At 54.0% G+C, this 17,355-nt stretch overlaps 1 protein-coding gene across 1 annotated transcript in view; it reads left to right on the top strand.

Moving 5' to 3' along the window:
- The window catches only part of SHB (SH2 domain containing adaptor protein B), a 135,439-nt gene extending 119,154 nt beyond the window's left edge, over positions 1–16,285 (top strand). Inside the window, exon 6 of the mRNA XM_026506193.4 lies at positions 15,436–16,285. Within this exon, the coding sequence (XP_026361978.1) occupies positions 15,436–15,619 (184 nt within the window). The 3' untranslated portion in view covers positions 15,620–16,285. The remainder of the gene's footprint in view (positions 1–15,435) is intronic.
- The last annotated feature ends 1,070 nt before the right edge of the window (positions 16,286–17,355 follow it).

Below are 17,355 nucleotides of genomic sequence, written 5' to 3'. Positions count from 1 at the left end.
ACCCAGGTACCCCCAGAAGGAGATCTACTAGATCACCTGGCCCAATGCCCTGTACAGGTGGAGAAACTGGGGCTCAGAGAGGGGAAGGAGCTTTGCCCACCTCCTGGCTTCCCAGCCAGGCCCTGTTTTCTGGCAGCATTTGAGTCAGGCTCAGACAGAGGGCAGCGGGAACGGGGCTGGAGTTGGGGGAGGTCTGTGTCTTTGCTCTCACTACGTGGAGGATTTCACTTCCTTTCCCGGCTGATGGAGGAAAAATGAACTTTCTGCTCAGTTAGCACGCAGTGTGCTTTCTCCTTCTAGAAGGTTTAAGGAGTTGCTGCTGTAAGCCAAACAGAGGCTCTCTCCTCAAACGCTCCTTGCAGGGCACGAACCGACAACAGTGAGCTTCAAGAGTGCAGGCGCCTCACAGGACAGAAGGTCGTACCATCAAGAGGCACTGGGAGGCATAATAGAGCTTTCCCTGTATTCAGCATTACTGGGAAAATATGCCCTGCCAGTGGTAACTCATTTCCAAGGACGCTGCCCTTACCCTTAAACCAGGAGCCTCTCCTGCATTCCACACGTGGTGCTTTGGTGATTCTGGCTCGGGCCTGGGAGACCTGGGTTCTAATTCTGCCCCAACTCCATCTAGCTGTGGGGCCCCAGACTAGTCATAAGCCCCTTCCTTTCTTGAGGGGTGGCCATGAGTGGGGGGATGCCCTGTTGCTGTTGATGTTTTCAGAGCTGTGGGGCCTGGGTTAGGGTTGCTTCAATGCTGTAGTTAGGTGGTGTGTGCCAGGGCGCCTGACATGGTTGCTGATACTCTAAATACCAAACCGTCCCACCCTGGCAGTTAGTGTGTGGTGAGAAGGGCAGGAAGGATTACCTTCATCCTACACATACAGAAACCAACACACTCTGTCACCGCCAGTGAGTGAAGAGCTGCATCCCAGTGCCCTCTTTCTGCCCTCTGGGACCCTCTGAGCAGAAATCCCCCAACCCTTCTCCTCCAGCTGGGCCCAAGAAACCCAGCCAGGTGTCTGTAGCCCCAGGACCACAGCTGGAGTTTCTGAGCAGGACCTGGGCCACAAACCCATTGCTGGGCATTGCCTCGGGGGGCTGCAGTAGAGGACTAGGGGCAGCTAGGGCAGCAGGAGGAGAAGGGAGCACATGTTGTGGGGAACTGATGAGGGTGAGAAAAAGGGAGGAGTCAGGACCTCATCCAGATTTCTGAATGTCCGGTGAGCAGTGGTATTGCCAGCTGCAACATGGATCTGGAATGGTCAGTTTTGAAAAGACCCAGGAAAATATGCTCTCCCCTAACTCAGCTGCCCTCTTTCCACTGTTGTCCAGGACCCAGAGGTCGAGAGGCACCTGCATTCACACCGCCTGCCCATTCTCCAGCGCACCCGCTGGCCCGCCAGTGCCGAGTGTGCCCACCGACAGGCTGGGTGTCCCCTCGCAGCCAAGCATGCAGTTTTTGCTCCCCTGAGAGCTCCCTGGTCCCCTCGAGCATCTGAGCCACCCTGATTACATTTCCAGCTGGTTTTTAATTATCTCCTATCAGCCCGCATAAATCTGCCTGTGTGGCTCGCCCGCCAGGGGAGGCATTCCAACTGCCTGTCCGTCGCCAGGAAACCTCTCGTGCCCCGGGATAGCTTCCCCTCTGAGGCACTGGGTGGTCTCTCCAAATGAGAAAAACATTTCTTTCCAATCACATTTCTAACATCTTGTTAATATGACTTGTTTAATAATATTTTTTGCAAAAGCCATCTGGGAATGGCTTGGTTGGGGACTTGGGGAGGGCATATGGGTGCTGTGGGGACCAGCCATGGTGACAGATACAGACCTCGTATCTGCCATCAGCGAAGGGGCAGCGGCATGGAGAAGGGTGCAGCTGGGGACCAGAGGACCAGGCCTGAACCCCATTGCTTCCCCCTGCGTGAGGGTCACCGAGCAGGTGGCTCCATGGCCCAGAGGCTCAGGAGCACAGTGGGAGGAAGGAAAGCTCTCTGTAAACTCAGAGGCTGACTCATGCAGGTGGGATTATTTGCAGAGCCTCTCTGCTTGCCCCAGGAAAGGACTGTGCTCTTACTTTGCTTCTAGTTAGGTAAATAACTCGAAGGCCCCCTGAGGAAATACGATTAGCCCCCACCTAGGGGCATTTGGCAAGACTTGAAGCAAATAGCTTCATACAGTAAAATCCCAAGATGCAGGGCGGCTGTTCCCTAGACCTTCGGGCCCTTAAAATCAGAAGGGTCTTGAATCCTCCAGGGCAGGACCCTGGCTTTGGGATGGGAGAAACAGGCCCAGGAAGGGAAAAAGACCTCCCCAGAGTCCTGTGGCAAGTCGCTGGCAGAGCCCAGGTGCTATCACCCTCTGAGCCCCACAGCGCTGTATTTTCTTCTCCCATTTTCTGCATAAGCATTGGTATTTGAGGCAGATTTATAAAATCGGGTGTCAGATTTTATAGCTCTCGTCTTTGCTCTCACAGTTCAATTGCTAAAACTATAAAAATGATGTTTTGCTATGTATGTGTGTGCGTGTGAGCGTGCGTGCATGGTGTCACACACACATGGCACACCCTTCCACTTTGCTGGGTTGGAGGCCTCCCTGCTCCTGGTTCTGATTGTCTCAAACCTTTTTCCTGGGCAGCTTCCCTAGTGAGCAGCCACTGTCTCCTTTCCAGCCAGGGGTGATTTCTGCCACTTTTAATACCTTTTTTTTTTTTTCTTTTTAAGATTACTTCACCCAGGAGGAATATCAAAAACAATTGGTTTGGCAAAGGCAGCTTATTAGGAATGCTTTAATTAGAACTTTTTTTTTTCTATTTTCCTTTTGAACATCCACATGCTGCTCATGGTCCCAGCCAGTGTGGGAGTCAGCTTGCCACATTCTCAGCAGACTTTCAGGGCAGGGCCAACAAACAAGTCAGCCAGGGCTATCACTGCTGTGATCCCACTGTGCGCCGGACCTTTAACTGGGCAAGGGGATAAGCAGGTAGGTGAGTGCTGTGATATAGGGAGATGTGGCAGAGAATAAGTGAAGGAGGAAGAAAGTTAAGTTTGACCAGGGATATCTTGGAAGACTTCCTGGAGAAGTTGACATTGGATCAGTGCTGTGGAAGATGATAATTTATTGAGAAGTGACAGCAAGGTAGGAGGATGGTTAATTAGGTTTGGGATTGGAGGAGAGGTCGCTGCAGTAGCCCTTCTTCCTCTGGTCCCAACTAGAATTTTCAGTTATCCCTACCCTGTGAGCCCCCGGGCCCCCCAACCCTGGCCCAGGTGACCAACACTGTCACGGACAGAGACATGCCTTATAAACTCTGAAGTCCCCGTCAGCTCTCTCCAGCTCGTCACAGCATCCCCATTTCGCCCTCAAGGAAAAGGCCTCAGCAAGACATGGGACTTACCTGTGGCCATATTCCCAGTTCCTCGTTCCTTCGATCTCCCGCTTGGCCAAAGGGCAGGCCGTGTGCCGGTCATCACCACTTGACACTGAGGGTGTATACTCCGCCCAAGCTGGACACAGCATCCCAGGGAGAAATGCGTTTACACAGTGCCCAGCAGGCTCTTTGCAGTCCCAGGCTCCTCAGAGAAACCAATTGGAACAGGCCTCTGCAGAGTGTCCTCTGAGGCAGGCAGAATTCTACGAATAACATTGATTAAAAATGTGGAGCGGGGTAGGAGTTCTGACAGGAGTGAGGATAAGACCATCGAGGCGGCAGATGTATAAGACGCAGTGATCTGGGCACACCTGGATTTCAAACCCCCAGTCTTCAGATGTTAGCATACACCTGCTTGGACTTCATATTTCAGGCCAGAAAAATACCTTTTCTGTCTTGAATTGTTCTAATCTTAACCAAAAAAGTATTCTATGAAGAAACCAGGGTTGACTGTTTTACTTTTGTGGGAGTTGTGCTTTTAAAAAGCAATCAGTTCCGTGTAGTAAGTAACTCTTTGGAACCCAATTACTTGCAGCCATGCTGAAAAAAACTATAATTAATGTGGTCAAATCCTAGCCAAATAATAAAATGAAAGCTTTGTTGTGTATCAAGGCAGAAATCAATTTCATTAGGGAGCAAAGAGCTGGAGATTTAATTTTGAGAAAATTCTCCACCCTGTGGACAGAGGTTATCAAGAAGCTGCCAGAATGAACGCCCAACACCAGAGGACTCACCCTCTAGAGCCCAGATTACTGAGGGCTGACTGACCTTCCACAATTGTATCTGCAAACCTTCCGAGTGTAGCCAAAGCCATTGGGCTTTTTGCTTCTTAATGTTCTTGTACCTGGTGCTCCCTTCAGTTTTGGTCAGGAAGGGAATGTTATCTTCACCTGATAACACTTGCATGTCCATAAGATCCTGTCCCTTGGAACTTGGGAGGAGGTGGCCTCAGGAGGTCAGCAGACACCAGAAAAGGACACCTGGGGTGTCCACATTGATGGTGGGGTCATATCCTGATAGGGCTCAGGGCGAAGCTGGACAGACCTACCAGGGACAGTGCCCAGTTGCAGGACCCCAGTACATAAGAGATAGTGAACAGCAGGGGTGACCAGGATGGGAAAGGACAGGAGATTCCGCCCTGTGAGGACAACTGGAGAGAGAGCAGCCCCGGGTCTGCTCCTGCTTCTTTCTTCTGGTCTCTGAGGGGCCTTCCTGGGGCGGAGGGAATGGCCATGGCCTGCAGGAACCAGAGCTCGGAGCTGAGGCTACTGTCAGGGGCTGCACTAAGCCCAAGGAGGACTTTCCCATGGTCAGAGCCGTCAAAGTTTGGAAGCTCCCCGGTGCTGGGGGAAGGGACAAAAACTGGACACCAAATGTAAATACTACAACGGTGTTTCCGTCATGGAATAGAACTCGAATGGGGGTGCTCAAACCTGAATGTGCATCCGAATCTCTTGGAGAGCATATTAAAAGTGGATCTGGTTCTACCGGCACCTGGGTGGCTCAATGGGTCAAGCATCTGACTTTTCGATCAGGTCATGATCTCATGGGTCATGGGATGGAGCCCTCCATCAGGCTCCATGCTCAGTGGGGAGTCCTTGAAAGATTCCCTCCCTCCCTCTCCCTCTGCCCCGCCCATCTCAAAATCAATCAATCAGTCTTAAAAAGCTAGGGGGCAGATCTGGTTCCAAAGAGGCCCAGGGAGCCCCCCCCCCCCCCCCGGTTTAACAAGTCTCGAGGGACTATGATGTGGGCGTTCTGAGACACATGTGAAGAAACTATTTTTGAGAAACATGCACTCCTCTTCCAGCCCTAGAACTCTGGGGTTTCTATAAGGAAGGTGAGTCCTTTTGTTTAATATCCAAGTAGTTGTTCCTTCTTCATTATGTGGTGTGAGCATCTCCTATGCACCAAGCTTCAAAGGTTTACAGGTTTGCGGGACCTCGGGGGTCCTCCAGTCCTGTCCCTTCATTGTAGAGGTGGTAAAACTGAGGCCTGCAAGGGCAGGAGCCGGGTTTGGGACCAGGGTCCTGACGTGTAGTGCAGAGCTCTTTTCACTTGCTTTCAGTGGACTTCAGGGAACATTGAAAACTACTCCCCATTTCACAGATGAAGAAACTGAGGCCCAGATTCCAAGTACTGTTGGGAGTTTTTCCACTGAGAAGCACTGTCATTTATATGATTTGCAAAGGCCCTTGGCCAGGGTGTTTGGGTGGCTTATGGTCAACTGTGTGCCTTTGAGATTCCAGAGAGGGGAAAAACCACCCTCAGGTTAGGCGCAGGGTCACTGAGCACATGGCTCTGTTTTAACTTGTAGTCTTTAAAGACCCCTCTGGATTTTTTTTTTTTTTTAAGATTTTATTTATTTATTCGACAGAGATAGAGACAGCCAGCGAGAGAGGGAACACAAGCAGGGGGAGTGGGAGAGGAAGAAGCAGGTTCATAGCGGAAGAGCCTGATGTGGGGCTCGATCCCATAATGCCAGGATCATGCCCTGAGCCAAAGGCAGGCGCCCAACTGCTGTGCCACCCAGGCACCCCCCCTCTGGATTTTCTTTACTTTTTTTTTTTTTCTTTTTGAAGCAAAACTGTAAGTTAAAGCAGGTGCTTTGTGGGCAAGTCCCTCCCTTGCTGTGCTAATGGATGCCCTCTGTCAGTTAGCAAAGGAAGCCCTCGCCAGGACAGGAGTTGGGCTGGGAGGTTGTAGGGGCAAGCCCCATGATGCAAGGAGAAGGATGAGATTCGGGGTGTGGAAGACTGCAGCTTCCTTCCTCTTCTCTGCACCCCTCCCCCACCCTCACCCTCCACTTTGTCAGACCCCATCCCTGCTGACTAGAGCCTATAAAGGCTACTGGTGGTGGCCAAGCATCCCCTACACCTGATGGCACGGGGGCAGGTATGGGGCAGTTCCAGCCCCTGATTCACTGGGGACTTAGAGCAAACCTCCAGCCCTCTCTGGGCCTCTAAATCATCTGTAAAATGAGGGCAGGGAACCAAATAGTCTCAAAAGCCTCTGCTTGGTATCTCGTCTGCCTCAGCAATGGTGAATACAGAGCAATGCACATCATAGGGACTTAATAAATACCACAGATCATGTATGACCAGTTCTTTTTTAAGATTTTATTTATTTGAGAGAGAGAGCACAAGTGGGGGGGGCAGAGAGAGAGGGAAAAGCAGACTCCCTGCTGAGCTGGGAAGCCCCACAGACATGCTGTTCAATTCCAGGACCCTGAGACCATGACCCGAAGGCACATGCTTAACAGGCTGAGCCACCCAGGCATCCCTGACCAGTATTTTTTAAGCACAGAAACTTCTTTCCTATTCAGTTTTCATGTGGACCTCTGTGTGTAACAATGTGCTTTTGAGAGTGCCATGAAATACCGCTTGATGTTTGGGGAAATTTGTATCAGAGAAGTGTACACCCTTCCCAGTGTCACCCAGTGACAGAGCGGGGCCGGAACCTAGGCCTCCTACCCCAGCCAGGTGGGCTCCCCAGCTGGAAGAGGTGGTCCGGTGGCCAGGAGTCTGCCTTGCCATCCGTGGCTTCTAGGCTGCCACCATGGCCATGAATGATAAACCAGACAGACGGGAAGACACGTTCACTGCTCAGCCCAGACTGCATGGAAGCAGCAAGACAAACCAGATGGGCAGTAACTTGCACGCAGGCTCCTGCGGAGCGGGTGGAAACAAAGCCATGTCAGAACCCCGAGCCTCAGCACCTGCCAGACGTGCTTATGCACGGCCCAGCTCAGACCTCAGACAGCCCTTGCTGGGGGGGAATGGGGGGGGGACAAGTGAAAGCTCCATTCCACAGATGAGGAAGCTGAGGCCGAGGGAGCCACAGCTCGAAGTGGCAGGGCAGGGACTCAGACCCAGGTCTGGGGGACACTGAGTCCACAGGCGGTGGTTCCTTTGGGAGCTGTCCTGCTTTCCTTGGCCAGGCCTACCCCCCTTGTCTCAGCCTCGTCTGGGCCACCCCAAGTATCCAGCTCCCCTGTACCTATCAAAGCCATTGTGCCCCCTCAGAGTCCTCTCCTCAGCGGCTGGTGCTCACCCCCACAGCTGCCCTTGCCCGCCACCTGCCTGGTCCCTGTTCTGGAGCGTCCTTCAGGCTGGCGTATCCCCCGATGTGCTGGCTTTGGGGAGGGGAAGGTTGGGCCTCGGAAACAGCCTGGAGTCCTTTGCAGCCAAGCTGTTTGGCCAACTCTGTGTTGTGTCTCAAGCCCTCAAATGTGGAGCCAGGCAACCTAATCTTTATCAAGCCTTCACGCTTCATTCACAAGGACAGTCTCACCCTCATAGCTACTGTGAGGGGGACTCTCCTTGTTCCCATTTCATAGATGCAGATGTTTAGGCACTGGAAAGTAGTGAGTGTTGGCTTTAACCTCAGTGCCGTTGGAATTTGGGGCTGGATTAGTCTTTGTTGTAGGACCTGTCCTATGCGCTGTAAGTTTTTTTTGCAGGACCCCGGCCTTCCGCCTAGATGGCAGCAGCGCCTGAGTTTCCAGGCATTGCCGAATCCACACACCGCCCCCCCAGAAGGGATAAGCTCACTTCAGGGGAGAAACACTGCTCCGAGGAGAGCGTGGGCTGGGAAAGGCTTGTCCCAGCAGATGGAGACCACTCTGGGCCGAATGCATTCTGTCCATCTGTGTGCACAGGCGTTAGGACTGCTTGTGTCATCGTGCCATCCCTAAGCCTGGGGATCCACTGTGCCCAGGGCTCTACTGGTCTTTCTTCCTGCATTGAGGGTAGCCATCCTGCCCTCCTTAGTCCTCCTGGCTGCTGCTCAGGTGGCCCCCACCCACCTGGAGATGTCCCTCACTGGCTTGAGAACTTTAGTGCCAGAGAGACCTCCTCCACCTTTTCCAAATGGGGACACAGACCCAGGGAGAAGGGACTTGCCCAGCCAATGACATCAATGGGATCAGAGTTTGAACTCAGGCCGATCTGATTTCAGTCCGGCCACCACCGCCAACCCCTCTTGTCCTAAACACAAAAAGTTGTTCGCGTTCCTAGAAAAGTCCTCAATTAGAAGTAAAAGAGGAAACCAGACAAAACACACTAGACCATTCTGCCGCTTCCCAAAGCTCTGACACTTCACATGTCACTCCCACCCCTGCCCCCACCCCTCCGTTTGTAGTTTTCATGTATGCTCGGCTGAGCGTGAGGACCTATGGGAGCACCGAACAAGGGGACTGCAAAAGTCACCCAGTCTGACTCCCAGGCATCACTACCCTCCTGCTTTCACACCTCCAGTAACAGGAGGCTCACTCTCTTGTCAGCCTTGAGCCTAAAACTCCTCCTGTCTAAAACCTTGTTAGTCTTCTCCTGAGAAAATTGCCCAAAATGGATTCATTTTGGCCTACCCACGGCTTTGTGGCTCAAAGCAAACCTTGTGCCTCTCCATGTGTGCGGGGGGCGGGGGGGCATCCGCCACCTCTGTTCCCGCCTGGAGATGGCTGTTTGTCATGATTTACTGAAGGCCCTCACCCTGAGCCTCCCACTTAGAGCTTGAGAAATGCCCCGGCGCCCGGGAAGGCTAATCGCCGCTGATGCGTTTATTCGAAGTCTAATTATTCGGTTGTAAATCAAGTCTCAGGCTCAGCAGCATTCACATGCAGACGTTTGTTCACCATAAGTTGGCACGCGTGTCTTAGGCTTATCACTGTGAAGGCTATTTTGGAAGGCAGTGGGCGGCATTCAGGTATTTCCCAGGTGTCCTTTAAGCCCCTTCCCCCAGCTCCCTTGATTCCCAGACTGTGTCAGCGGGAGGGAGCCTCCAGTCCTCCGGCTGCATACACTGCAGTTGGGGATCCCCAGCACACAGGTAGAACAGCTCGCGTCCTGGCCCCCTGGCTCAGAACGCCCTGATGTCCTCTCACTGTGACCCCGGGCAGGTTGCTTCTTCCTCCAGCCCTTGGTCCTCTCATCTGTGCCACGGGCGTCTTGCAGGTAATGCCACCTGCGTCTTTCTGAAGCCCCAGGTCGGTCCAGCTGTGGACCGAGGGTGACTGCTAACACTGTCGTACGTCTTTGTGTGCCCGGCTTCGGGCCCTTTGCTAGAAGGTCACAGCATCTGTGGATGCTAGCCTGCACACAGTAGGCCCTCAGGAGATGACAGCCAGGTTCCTGTCCCCTGCGGGCCCCTCACACTTAAGTTCTGGGTGTTTCTCTCCCACCTGGCCTGGGGCTCTCACAGCATGTTTCTCTGGAGTGGCTAACTGCTCACAGTTACGGTGACGAAGATTTCTGTATAGACACTTGCCCAGCAAAAGATCCCATCTTGCTGGAGGTCAAAGAGAAGGTCGGAGGGGAGCAGACATTCTGAATCACGGAGCCATCTGCTTGCAGGGGCAGCATTGCCAACCGCGGGGCAGAGTTAGGGCAGGAACAATCTTTTTGCTGCCCCTAGGTGGCCATGATAGAAGGAGGTATCTTGCCATGGTCACCCTCCAGTACGGCTCCTTCACCCAGGGTCAGGACAGATCAGCGTTATGGGCCGGATTTAGAGCCACACCTACCCCCGCATTGATTCAGCACAAACATCTGTGTCCATCTCCACCCCAGCAGAGGCCAGGGCGCTGAGGGCCCTGAGGGTGAGCACTGGTTGGCGTTGTCGTGCTCACGGAGGGCAGGGGCACTGCGACACTTCATCCCCTGAGAATCATCCTGTAACCAACTGTTGAGGGTATTTCAAATGCCCAGGAAGACCATGGCTTTAGGAGGGAACTTGTCTCTATTTGTGCGTGATTTCTTTAAGCCTGGGCAGGGGTCACTGGCTGCCTCAGTCACCCCAGGAAGGATTGCTTATAGAAACCGGAGGAAAGAGGGGCTTGACCCATTCTTCCTTGTGACCTCCCTCAGGGGAGACTTCTCTTCCTGACTTGAGAGGTGCCCGACTTTATACCCCCTGAAGGGCTAAACCTCTGGGTGCTCCTCATGGCTCTGCCCCTCACTAAGCTTGTGCTGCTGGTCCTCACTGCCTGTCGTAGGACCAGTGCTATCCAGACAGCAGCTACTGTATCTGGCCTTGGGGAGGTAGCTTCTACCCTAGCTGGGCCACACTGAGAGACAGTGTGGAACAACCACCGGCCTGCCCTTGGGAGGGGAAGAAATGTGGGGCCTCGCTGCTGGCTCAGGACAGACTCTCACTAGATAGTAGATGGATGGATGGATGGATAATGGACGGATGGACCAAGTACCCAGCTGTAGGCCAGGCAGGTGCAGAGGGCCCAGAGGGAAGTAAGGCTTGGCCTGCTGAGAAATGTCACAATGAACAGACAGGATTCTTAACCTCAGGAGCTCACAGAGCTGCAGGGAACCCACGTCTCAAGGCAGAAGGAGTCGAAGGCCCACCTAGACACCTGAACCCATCTGGTTTGGTGGCTGAGCAGGGGAAAATGAGGCTGCAGTGGTAGCTTCAGATCCCTGAACGCTTACCTCAGGCTAAGAGAACATAGGCTTTAGGGTTGGCCACCATAGTGAAATCCCAGCCCCACCACGTCCTGTGGAACCTGGCCCACAACCTTCCCCAGCATCAGGTTTCCCATCGGTAAACACTGGAAGTTACACCAACTTAGCAGCGTTGCTGTGGGCTTACATGAGCTACCACGTAGCAACAGCTCAGCTCCATGCCTGGTGCACGCTGGGGGTGCGAGCGGCGTGGGTGGCGTTCCTTGTGCAGTGGTCCTGGGGAGCCATGGTCGGCTGTGAGCTGAGGGCAGCATTCTGGGGCATCTCTGTCTAGGGAGCAGTTCCCCAGCCATCTTGCAGTAGAGGGGAACCAGAGATCCTCACTGTGTGGATTCCTGTAACCAGGGCCTACATGCTAGTCCCAAAAGGCAGTCTCCTTGCCTTCTCCTGCATAAATATTATATGCAAGTATTTTTAAGTCATTTCATCATGAAAAGAAGCGATTTAACATAACTATTACTCAGAATTCTTCATGAAATATGCATCAGGCAATTAGGTCTAAAAGCGAGAGGTGAGGCCTTGTACCCTGCTTGGGCCGGCAGCTGCGGGCTGAGTGATGTTTTATTAAAGCCCGTGATTATGAGACGAGGTGGGGCCTGTTATTAGGCCCCGGCACACCAGGCACGTTTGATAATCCTGGTGATGAGGAGGTGCTTTTTGTGATGTTAATGAGCGATCTAAACGCGGCGACAGCTCCAGCACCCCCAGCCTCTGCCAGGCGCACATGACTCATTAGACAGGTCAGCCACCGGAGACACCCCTAATTGTGACTTTGCTCTCGGAAGATGTCCTATCAAAGGAGGCAAGACTAACACAGGAGCCTGGCAGGTGGCAGCAGCCTGTCCAAGCTCCCCAGGGACCGATGCCCTCCCAGAAGGGATGGTGGGGAGGTGGCGTGGCCTGGGACTTGGCCCGTGAGGTCCTGGATGCAAGGGCTCTAGCTTCTGGCTGCAGCTCCAGCCCACCTTGCTGTGTGCCGTGGGCCTGAGTGTTGCTCTCTCCAACCTCAGTTTCCTCCCAGATTCCCCAACAGGGTGAGAGGCAATGGTCCGCAGGCATCTTCTAGCTCCAGAAGCCCTGTCCAGAGCAGCCGCAGACCCCCCCCCCCACGTGCTAGTTATCTGTTGTACACTATGTTTTCCCTAGACGGTCTGATTTTGTTCTCTCCTCATGCTAGACATTTTCTGTGTTGAGTTGGGAGTCAAAGCCACCCCTTCACAGCTGTTTTAAATCTAGCTGTTGTTAGGTAATATCTCACTCGTGGGGACCTTGTGGCCGACCAATCAGGATGTGTCATTACAACACATCTCTTGGGTGTGTGTTGACAAGGTTTGGCCTGACCTTTTCTTGAGTCAGAGTTTGACAAATTGTCTCAAAAAGCAAGCCTGCTCACCTCAGGGCCTGCCAACCCCATGTGATGGGTCACCACCACCCTGTCTCCGTAGCTGGGAGCCGCATCAGTCAGGACAGGCCATCCCCAATGCTTGGGATGACCTTTCCGTGCCAGCCCTGTGCTGTCTGTGGCCCACCGTCAGCCCTGTGGGGAAGCACCTGGGGACTGAGGCCAGAGTCGAGGAGTCACTTGTACAGGGTCTAATGTCTCTCCCCTGCTACCTTGCCTGGCCTCATGTGGAGTGTTGAGGGCTAAATTGGATTCTGTCTTAGAGCCGGATGGTACTGAGGTCAGGAGCATGGACGCTGGGAAAGGCCCAGCAAGGAGAGAAGCAGCACCGCTGCTGATCGCTGTGTGACACTGGGTTGGCTGCCTTCTGGCTGAGCCTCAGGGCTCAGCATACAGCCTGGATCACAGGAAGTGCTCAGGAAACATTGACCGTGATGACCATTAGGGCCACGGCCCGTGAGAATAAGATGGGGCCATGGGCAGCAGTGCAATGGGGCATGAGGCTGCCTCCAGGCCCCTTCCTGCAGGACGCCTTCACAGAGTGGGCAACAGCTTAGGCTTACACACATGGAATCTAGGACCTTAGGCCCAGAAGCACCCTCAGAGGTCATCCAGTTAGCCTCCCCCAGATCCAGTGGACGCAAGGGCAGGGCCACTCCTGCAGGGGGCTCTTCACGTGAGAGCCAGGTTACAGGCCCTTATCCCTCTGCCAGGCAATGGTCATGCCATGGACTGGGGAGTCATAGGGCCCGAGTCCCCTGCCATGGTCCCTGAACTTTGTTAGCTCAGAATCCTAAACCTGTGTGTAATGAAATCCAAGTGCTGGAGGCACATATCAGTGGGCAGTTTCTAATCGGCTGGTGGCCATTCCGAGCCTGTGGCCTGGGAACAGAGCAGCTTCGTGCCTCTGTCAGCTGTTCTCACCATCCCTGCCCGCTTCCCTTGCTGGATGGTTTAAGAACGACCGCTGTAAAAACGTCCCATCAAACCATATGAGTTACTTTCCTTAACCTCCTTAAAAATTAAATCCGCCCCGCCTACAACGTCACACGTGTGTTGCAGGCACAGCTCTGACATTCCCATCCGGCCCTCGGCTAGCTGCTGCGGTCCCATCTTGCACATCCTGTGCTTTGCACCCCAGCTATACATCTGTGACAGGCGTTACAGCCCAGTTGTCTGGCGTCCAGAACATCCCCCCATTTGACCCACTCACACAGAGAGGCAGGACCGTCCCAGGCCACACCCCCTCCGCTCCGTCGCTCACCTGCTGCTCCAGCCCTCACTCCGCCCATCACACCCCTTCTCCCGGTGAAGGAGCTGCGCGTGCGGCCTCCTCCGAGGGCACAGAGCTCTGTGTAGTCCCAGTTTCCTTCGCCACACAGTTTCAGCACCTCGTTGAAGCAATTCCCATCCTTTCCAGGCTGGCACAGATCTGTGATCTCGCCGGTGTGGTGGGTAGCTAGTCTTCCCCTAAGTGGGGTTGTACATTTTTCACGTAACGCACACCGGTTCCTTTCTAGCAGCTGAAGCAAGTGCGCCTCCTGCTTCTCAGATGTGTGGAGGCAATTCTCCAATGAAATGACCCTTCGCTGAGGAGCAGAACTTGCCACGGGCTCTGTAATTAGAACGTTGTCAGCCTTAAAAAATCTTGATTTGAATTTTAGTTCTTTACAGGAATTATACTCTCTTGAAACATAATTGCTCTCCGAACGATTTCCTTTAAGCTCAGGGTGACATTTCTAAATACATTATTATGAGCAGATGTATTGCTCAGTGCCCGCACTTCATTAAGCATTTGCTCTGCCATTTGAAAATGGTCCTGGAGTCCAAATTGACGCATTAATAGAGCAGGCGCGGGTGAGCGTGGGGAGCCCTCCGCTGCCCCTGTGGGAGCTGCCGGAGCAAGAGAGCTGGAGCTGAGAAGCCTGCAAACTTGTGTGCACATGGAGCTCGGCCTGGCCAGCGGCTGGCCTTGGTGCCCCGGAAGCCAGGCCCCCTGGGCTGGCCGCAAGTTCTCATTGCCAAGGGACGGGGTCTAGAGAAGGCAGCAGGAGGTCAGAGTCCCAGCTTTCTCACGAAGTGACAAACAGAAGGTAAATTGGACTGTGCTTTGGAAACCAAGCATCTGCAGGTGTGGCAGCAACATCATAAAAGGCCAGGCTTGGAGCGGAGTGGCAGGGAAAAGGCAGCTCGGACGAAGGCAGATTGACAGAGGAGTGAGTGATCCTATGTGGCCAGAGACCTGGGGGGAGGGGTCTGCTAGGGCCAGGTGGAAGCAGTGTGGCCACTGCCATCCGAGAGCTGTGCCACCCCAGCGTGCTGGTGTAGCTGGCAGGCTGCATGGGGCACAGGGCACGGGGCTCTGCTCTGATCTCCGAGGGACCCACACGCTGTCCTTTTCAGCAGATGCCACGCATGGTGGACACAGGGACTGGGCCCTGCTCTGTGGAACTCTCGGGAATTGGGAAGATAAATAAGTAATCGCAATTCAACAAAGCAAGTGCTGATGGAGGCATGAATATGCTCAATGCAGTCAGAGGAAGGAAGGAGCCCTACTCATAGTGGGAGTTCACTGAACAGAGGGAGGAAGGCCAGAGAAGAGAGTGCTTGCATAGGGGCAGAGCTGGGGGCAGAACACACGTTCTCACCATATTCCATTGGCTAAAACTAGTCACATGTTTATAGTGGCTGCAAGGGGGGCTGGGATACGTAGTCCCTGGCTGGGCCACCCCTTCCTAGTGACAGTAGAGTACCGTGGAAAAGGGAGCATCAGTTTTTGGGAAACAGCTCACCGGTCATCCCTGCCACGCTGTTTCCTCATCTGTAAACTGGGGGCGATGACCTGTCCTGCACACCTGTCAGGGAACTGGGGACTTACACACTTCGTGCCTGCCATGCAAGGCTTAAATACTTGTGTGCCTCCGCAGTAGGAAGAGGTTTGTTTTCCTGAGGAAGCCTCCACGGCTTCGAGGTCCAGGAGGCTCTCCTGCAGCAGTGTTCGTGGCTGGTTCCCGGTCCGCGCCGGGCTTGCGGGGGCTGAGGGGCAGCTGCGTGTCATTCGGTCCTGAGCAGCATGGCTGATTCAGCCTTTGTCAGTGCAGATCCTAATAACCTCCGTGTTTTGTTTGCAGGAGCAACCAGGGCTTTATGCACATGAAACTGGCCAAAACCAAAGAGAAGTACGTTCTGGGTCAGAACAGCCCCCCGTTCGACAGCGTCCCGGAGGTCATCCACTACTATACCACCAGAAAGCTGCCCATCAAAGGGGCCGAGCACTTGTCCCTCCTCTACCCGGTGGCTGTGCGGACCCTCTGAGCGGGCCAGGCCCACGCTGCTCTGTGACAGGGCCCAGACTTGGAGGAGCCAGAGGCCCCCGCCCGCCAGCCCGGCCCCATTGGGGGCCGTGTCCAATTCGTCGTGTGTATGGTACTAGCACACCACTGCATGTCTCTAGAATGCTGTTGCCACTCACGGGGGCTGGAGAAAGACAGAAGGACAGCCAACGCGCCACCCCAGCCCCCACCCCCACCCCCTCCTTGAGTTTCTGTGAATTAAAATATTTGCAAATCCAAAGAGATGCCTTCCAGGATGAACAAAGGGGAGCAGCTCCCGAGGGGCGAGAGAGGCGGGGCGGGAGCTCCCTGGGTTGCGGCTCTTTGTTCTCCAGCTCTCACGCATTCACACCTGTGGGAGGGGGCACAGCTTCCTGCCAGGGCCCCGCTGGTGCTGGGAGACAAATGCAGGTGCTCCGAGAGCCCAGAAGACCCCAGGAGTCCCGCCTCCCCTCTGGTGCATGTGTATGTGTGAGTGTGAGCACATACCTGAGAGAACATGGTCACACAGATGTGAGTAAGCCCACTAGTCCACTTTTAGTCACTTCAGTGTAATCGTTAGGAGATCTTCAAGGAATCATTGTGACGTCACAAAGAGGATTCAATTATTTATGAATAGGGTGTGTAAATAAAATAGTCATTTAATATATATTCTTATCTTTTTTTTTTTTTAAATACAGCACAGAGGGTCTCTGAGGGGGGCAGTGCTGGTTTCATTCCCAGAGCAAGGTATGTCTCTGGGCACGTGTGGCGTGGTATGACAGGCGCTGGGGAGGGAGGGAGGCAGAGCCCTCAGCTCAGGGCTGAGACAGTCAGTGGAGCAGAGGGGTTTTCTTTGCCCCCTGAGAGCCAACCTGCTGGAAGGTGCAGCCAGGCCCTGCGTTCAGGCTCCAGCAGTGGTAGCCTCGGGGGCCGATGCAACAACCAAGCTCTCCCTTCTGCCTACAGCAGCCCAGTGAGGGCAAGTCTGCACAGCACCCAGCAGTCCACAAAGGGCTTCCCCATTATCTGGTCCGTGCCGCCCTGTGAGGCATTTAACGTGGGGAAAGGGTGGTTCCGAGAGGAAAAGTAACCTGCGCAAGGTCACAAAGCTCTTTAAGCAGGAGTGGCTCTTGGCCCAGATCGGCAGACTCCATGGCCAGCGCTTTGGTTCTCCGTGGCCTCCCTGTTACCCTCTCCTGGGGAATCCAGACCTCTCAGGGGACCTGGAGTTCTCTTGGCCATCCACACTGCTTTCCCACAAATACAAACACGCACATTGCCACGCCCCCACCTCTATCTTACCTCTGTCCTTGACTGGAGAGGATTCTTCCCACACCTTCAGGGCAGGCCCTCCTAATGCTGTGAGGTTGCTTGCTCTTAGTTCCCCCCGTCCCCTCCCACTCACCCCATCACACTGTGGTTAAATGCTGGTGGAAGAAATACAAGTAACCAGGCCGCCTGGGTGGCTCCGTCAGTTAAGCGTCTGACTCTGGTGTTTCAGCTCAGCTCACGATCTCAGGGTGGTGAGATCGAGCCCTGCGTGGGGCTGCATACTCAGCATGGAGTCGGCCTGTCCTTCCTCTGCTCCTCCCCCCCGCTTGTGCGCACGCTCTCTCAAATAAATAAATAAAATCTTTAAAAAAGAAAAAAATAGAAGTCTCCCACCCAGCAGGTTGACAGACATGGCTTCCATCTACCGACTGAGGTACGAGGGATCAAAATATGGCACGAGCACAG

The sequence above is a fragment of the Ursus arctos genome, unplaced genomic scaffold, assembly GCF_023065955.2.
Source record: "Ursus arctos isolate Adak ecotype North America unplaced genomic scaffold, UrsArc2.0 scaffold_18, whole genome shotgun sequence".
Classification (NCBI taxonomy): Eukaryota; Metazoa; Chordata; class Mammalia; order Carnivora; family Ursidae; genus Ursus; species Ursus arctos.
Note: the sequence above shows the minus strand (reverse complement) of the source record. Positions and strands in the feature narration are given on the sequence as shown.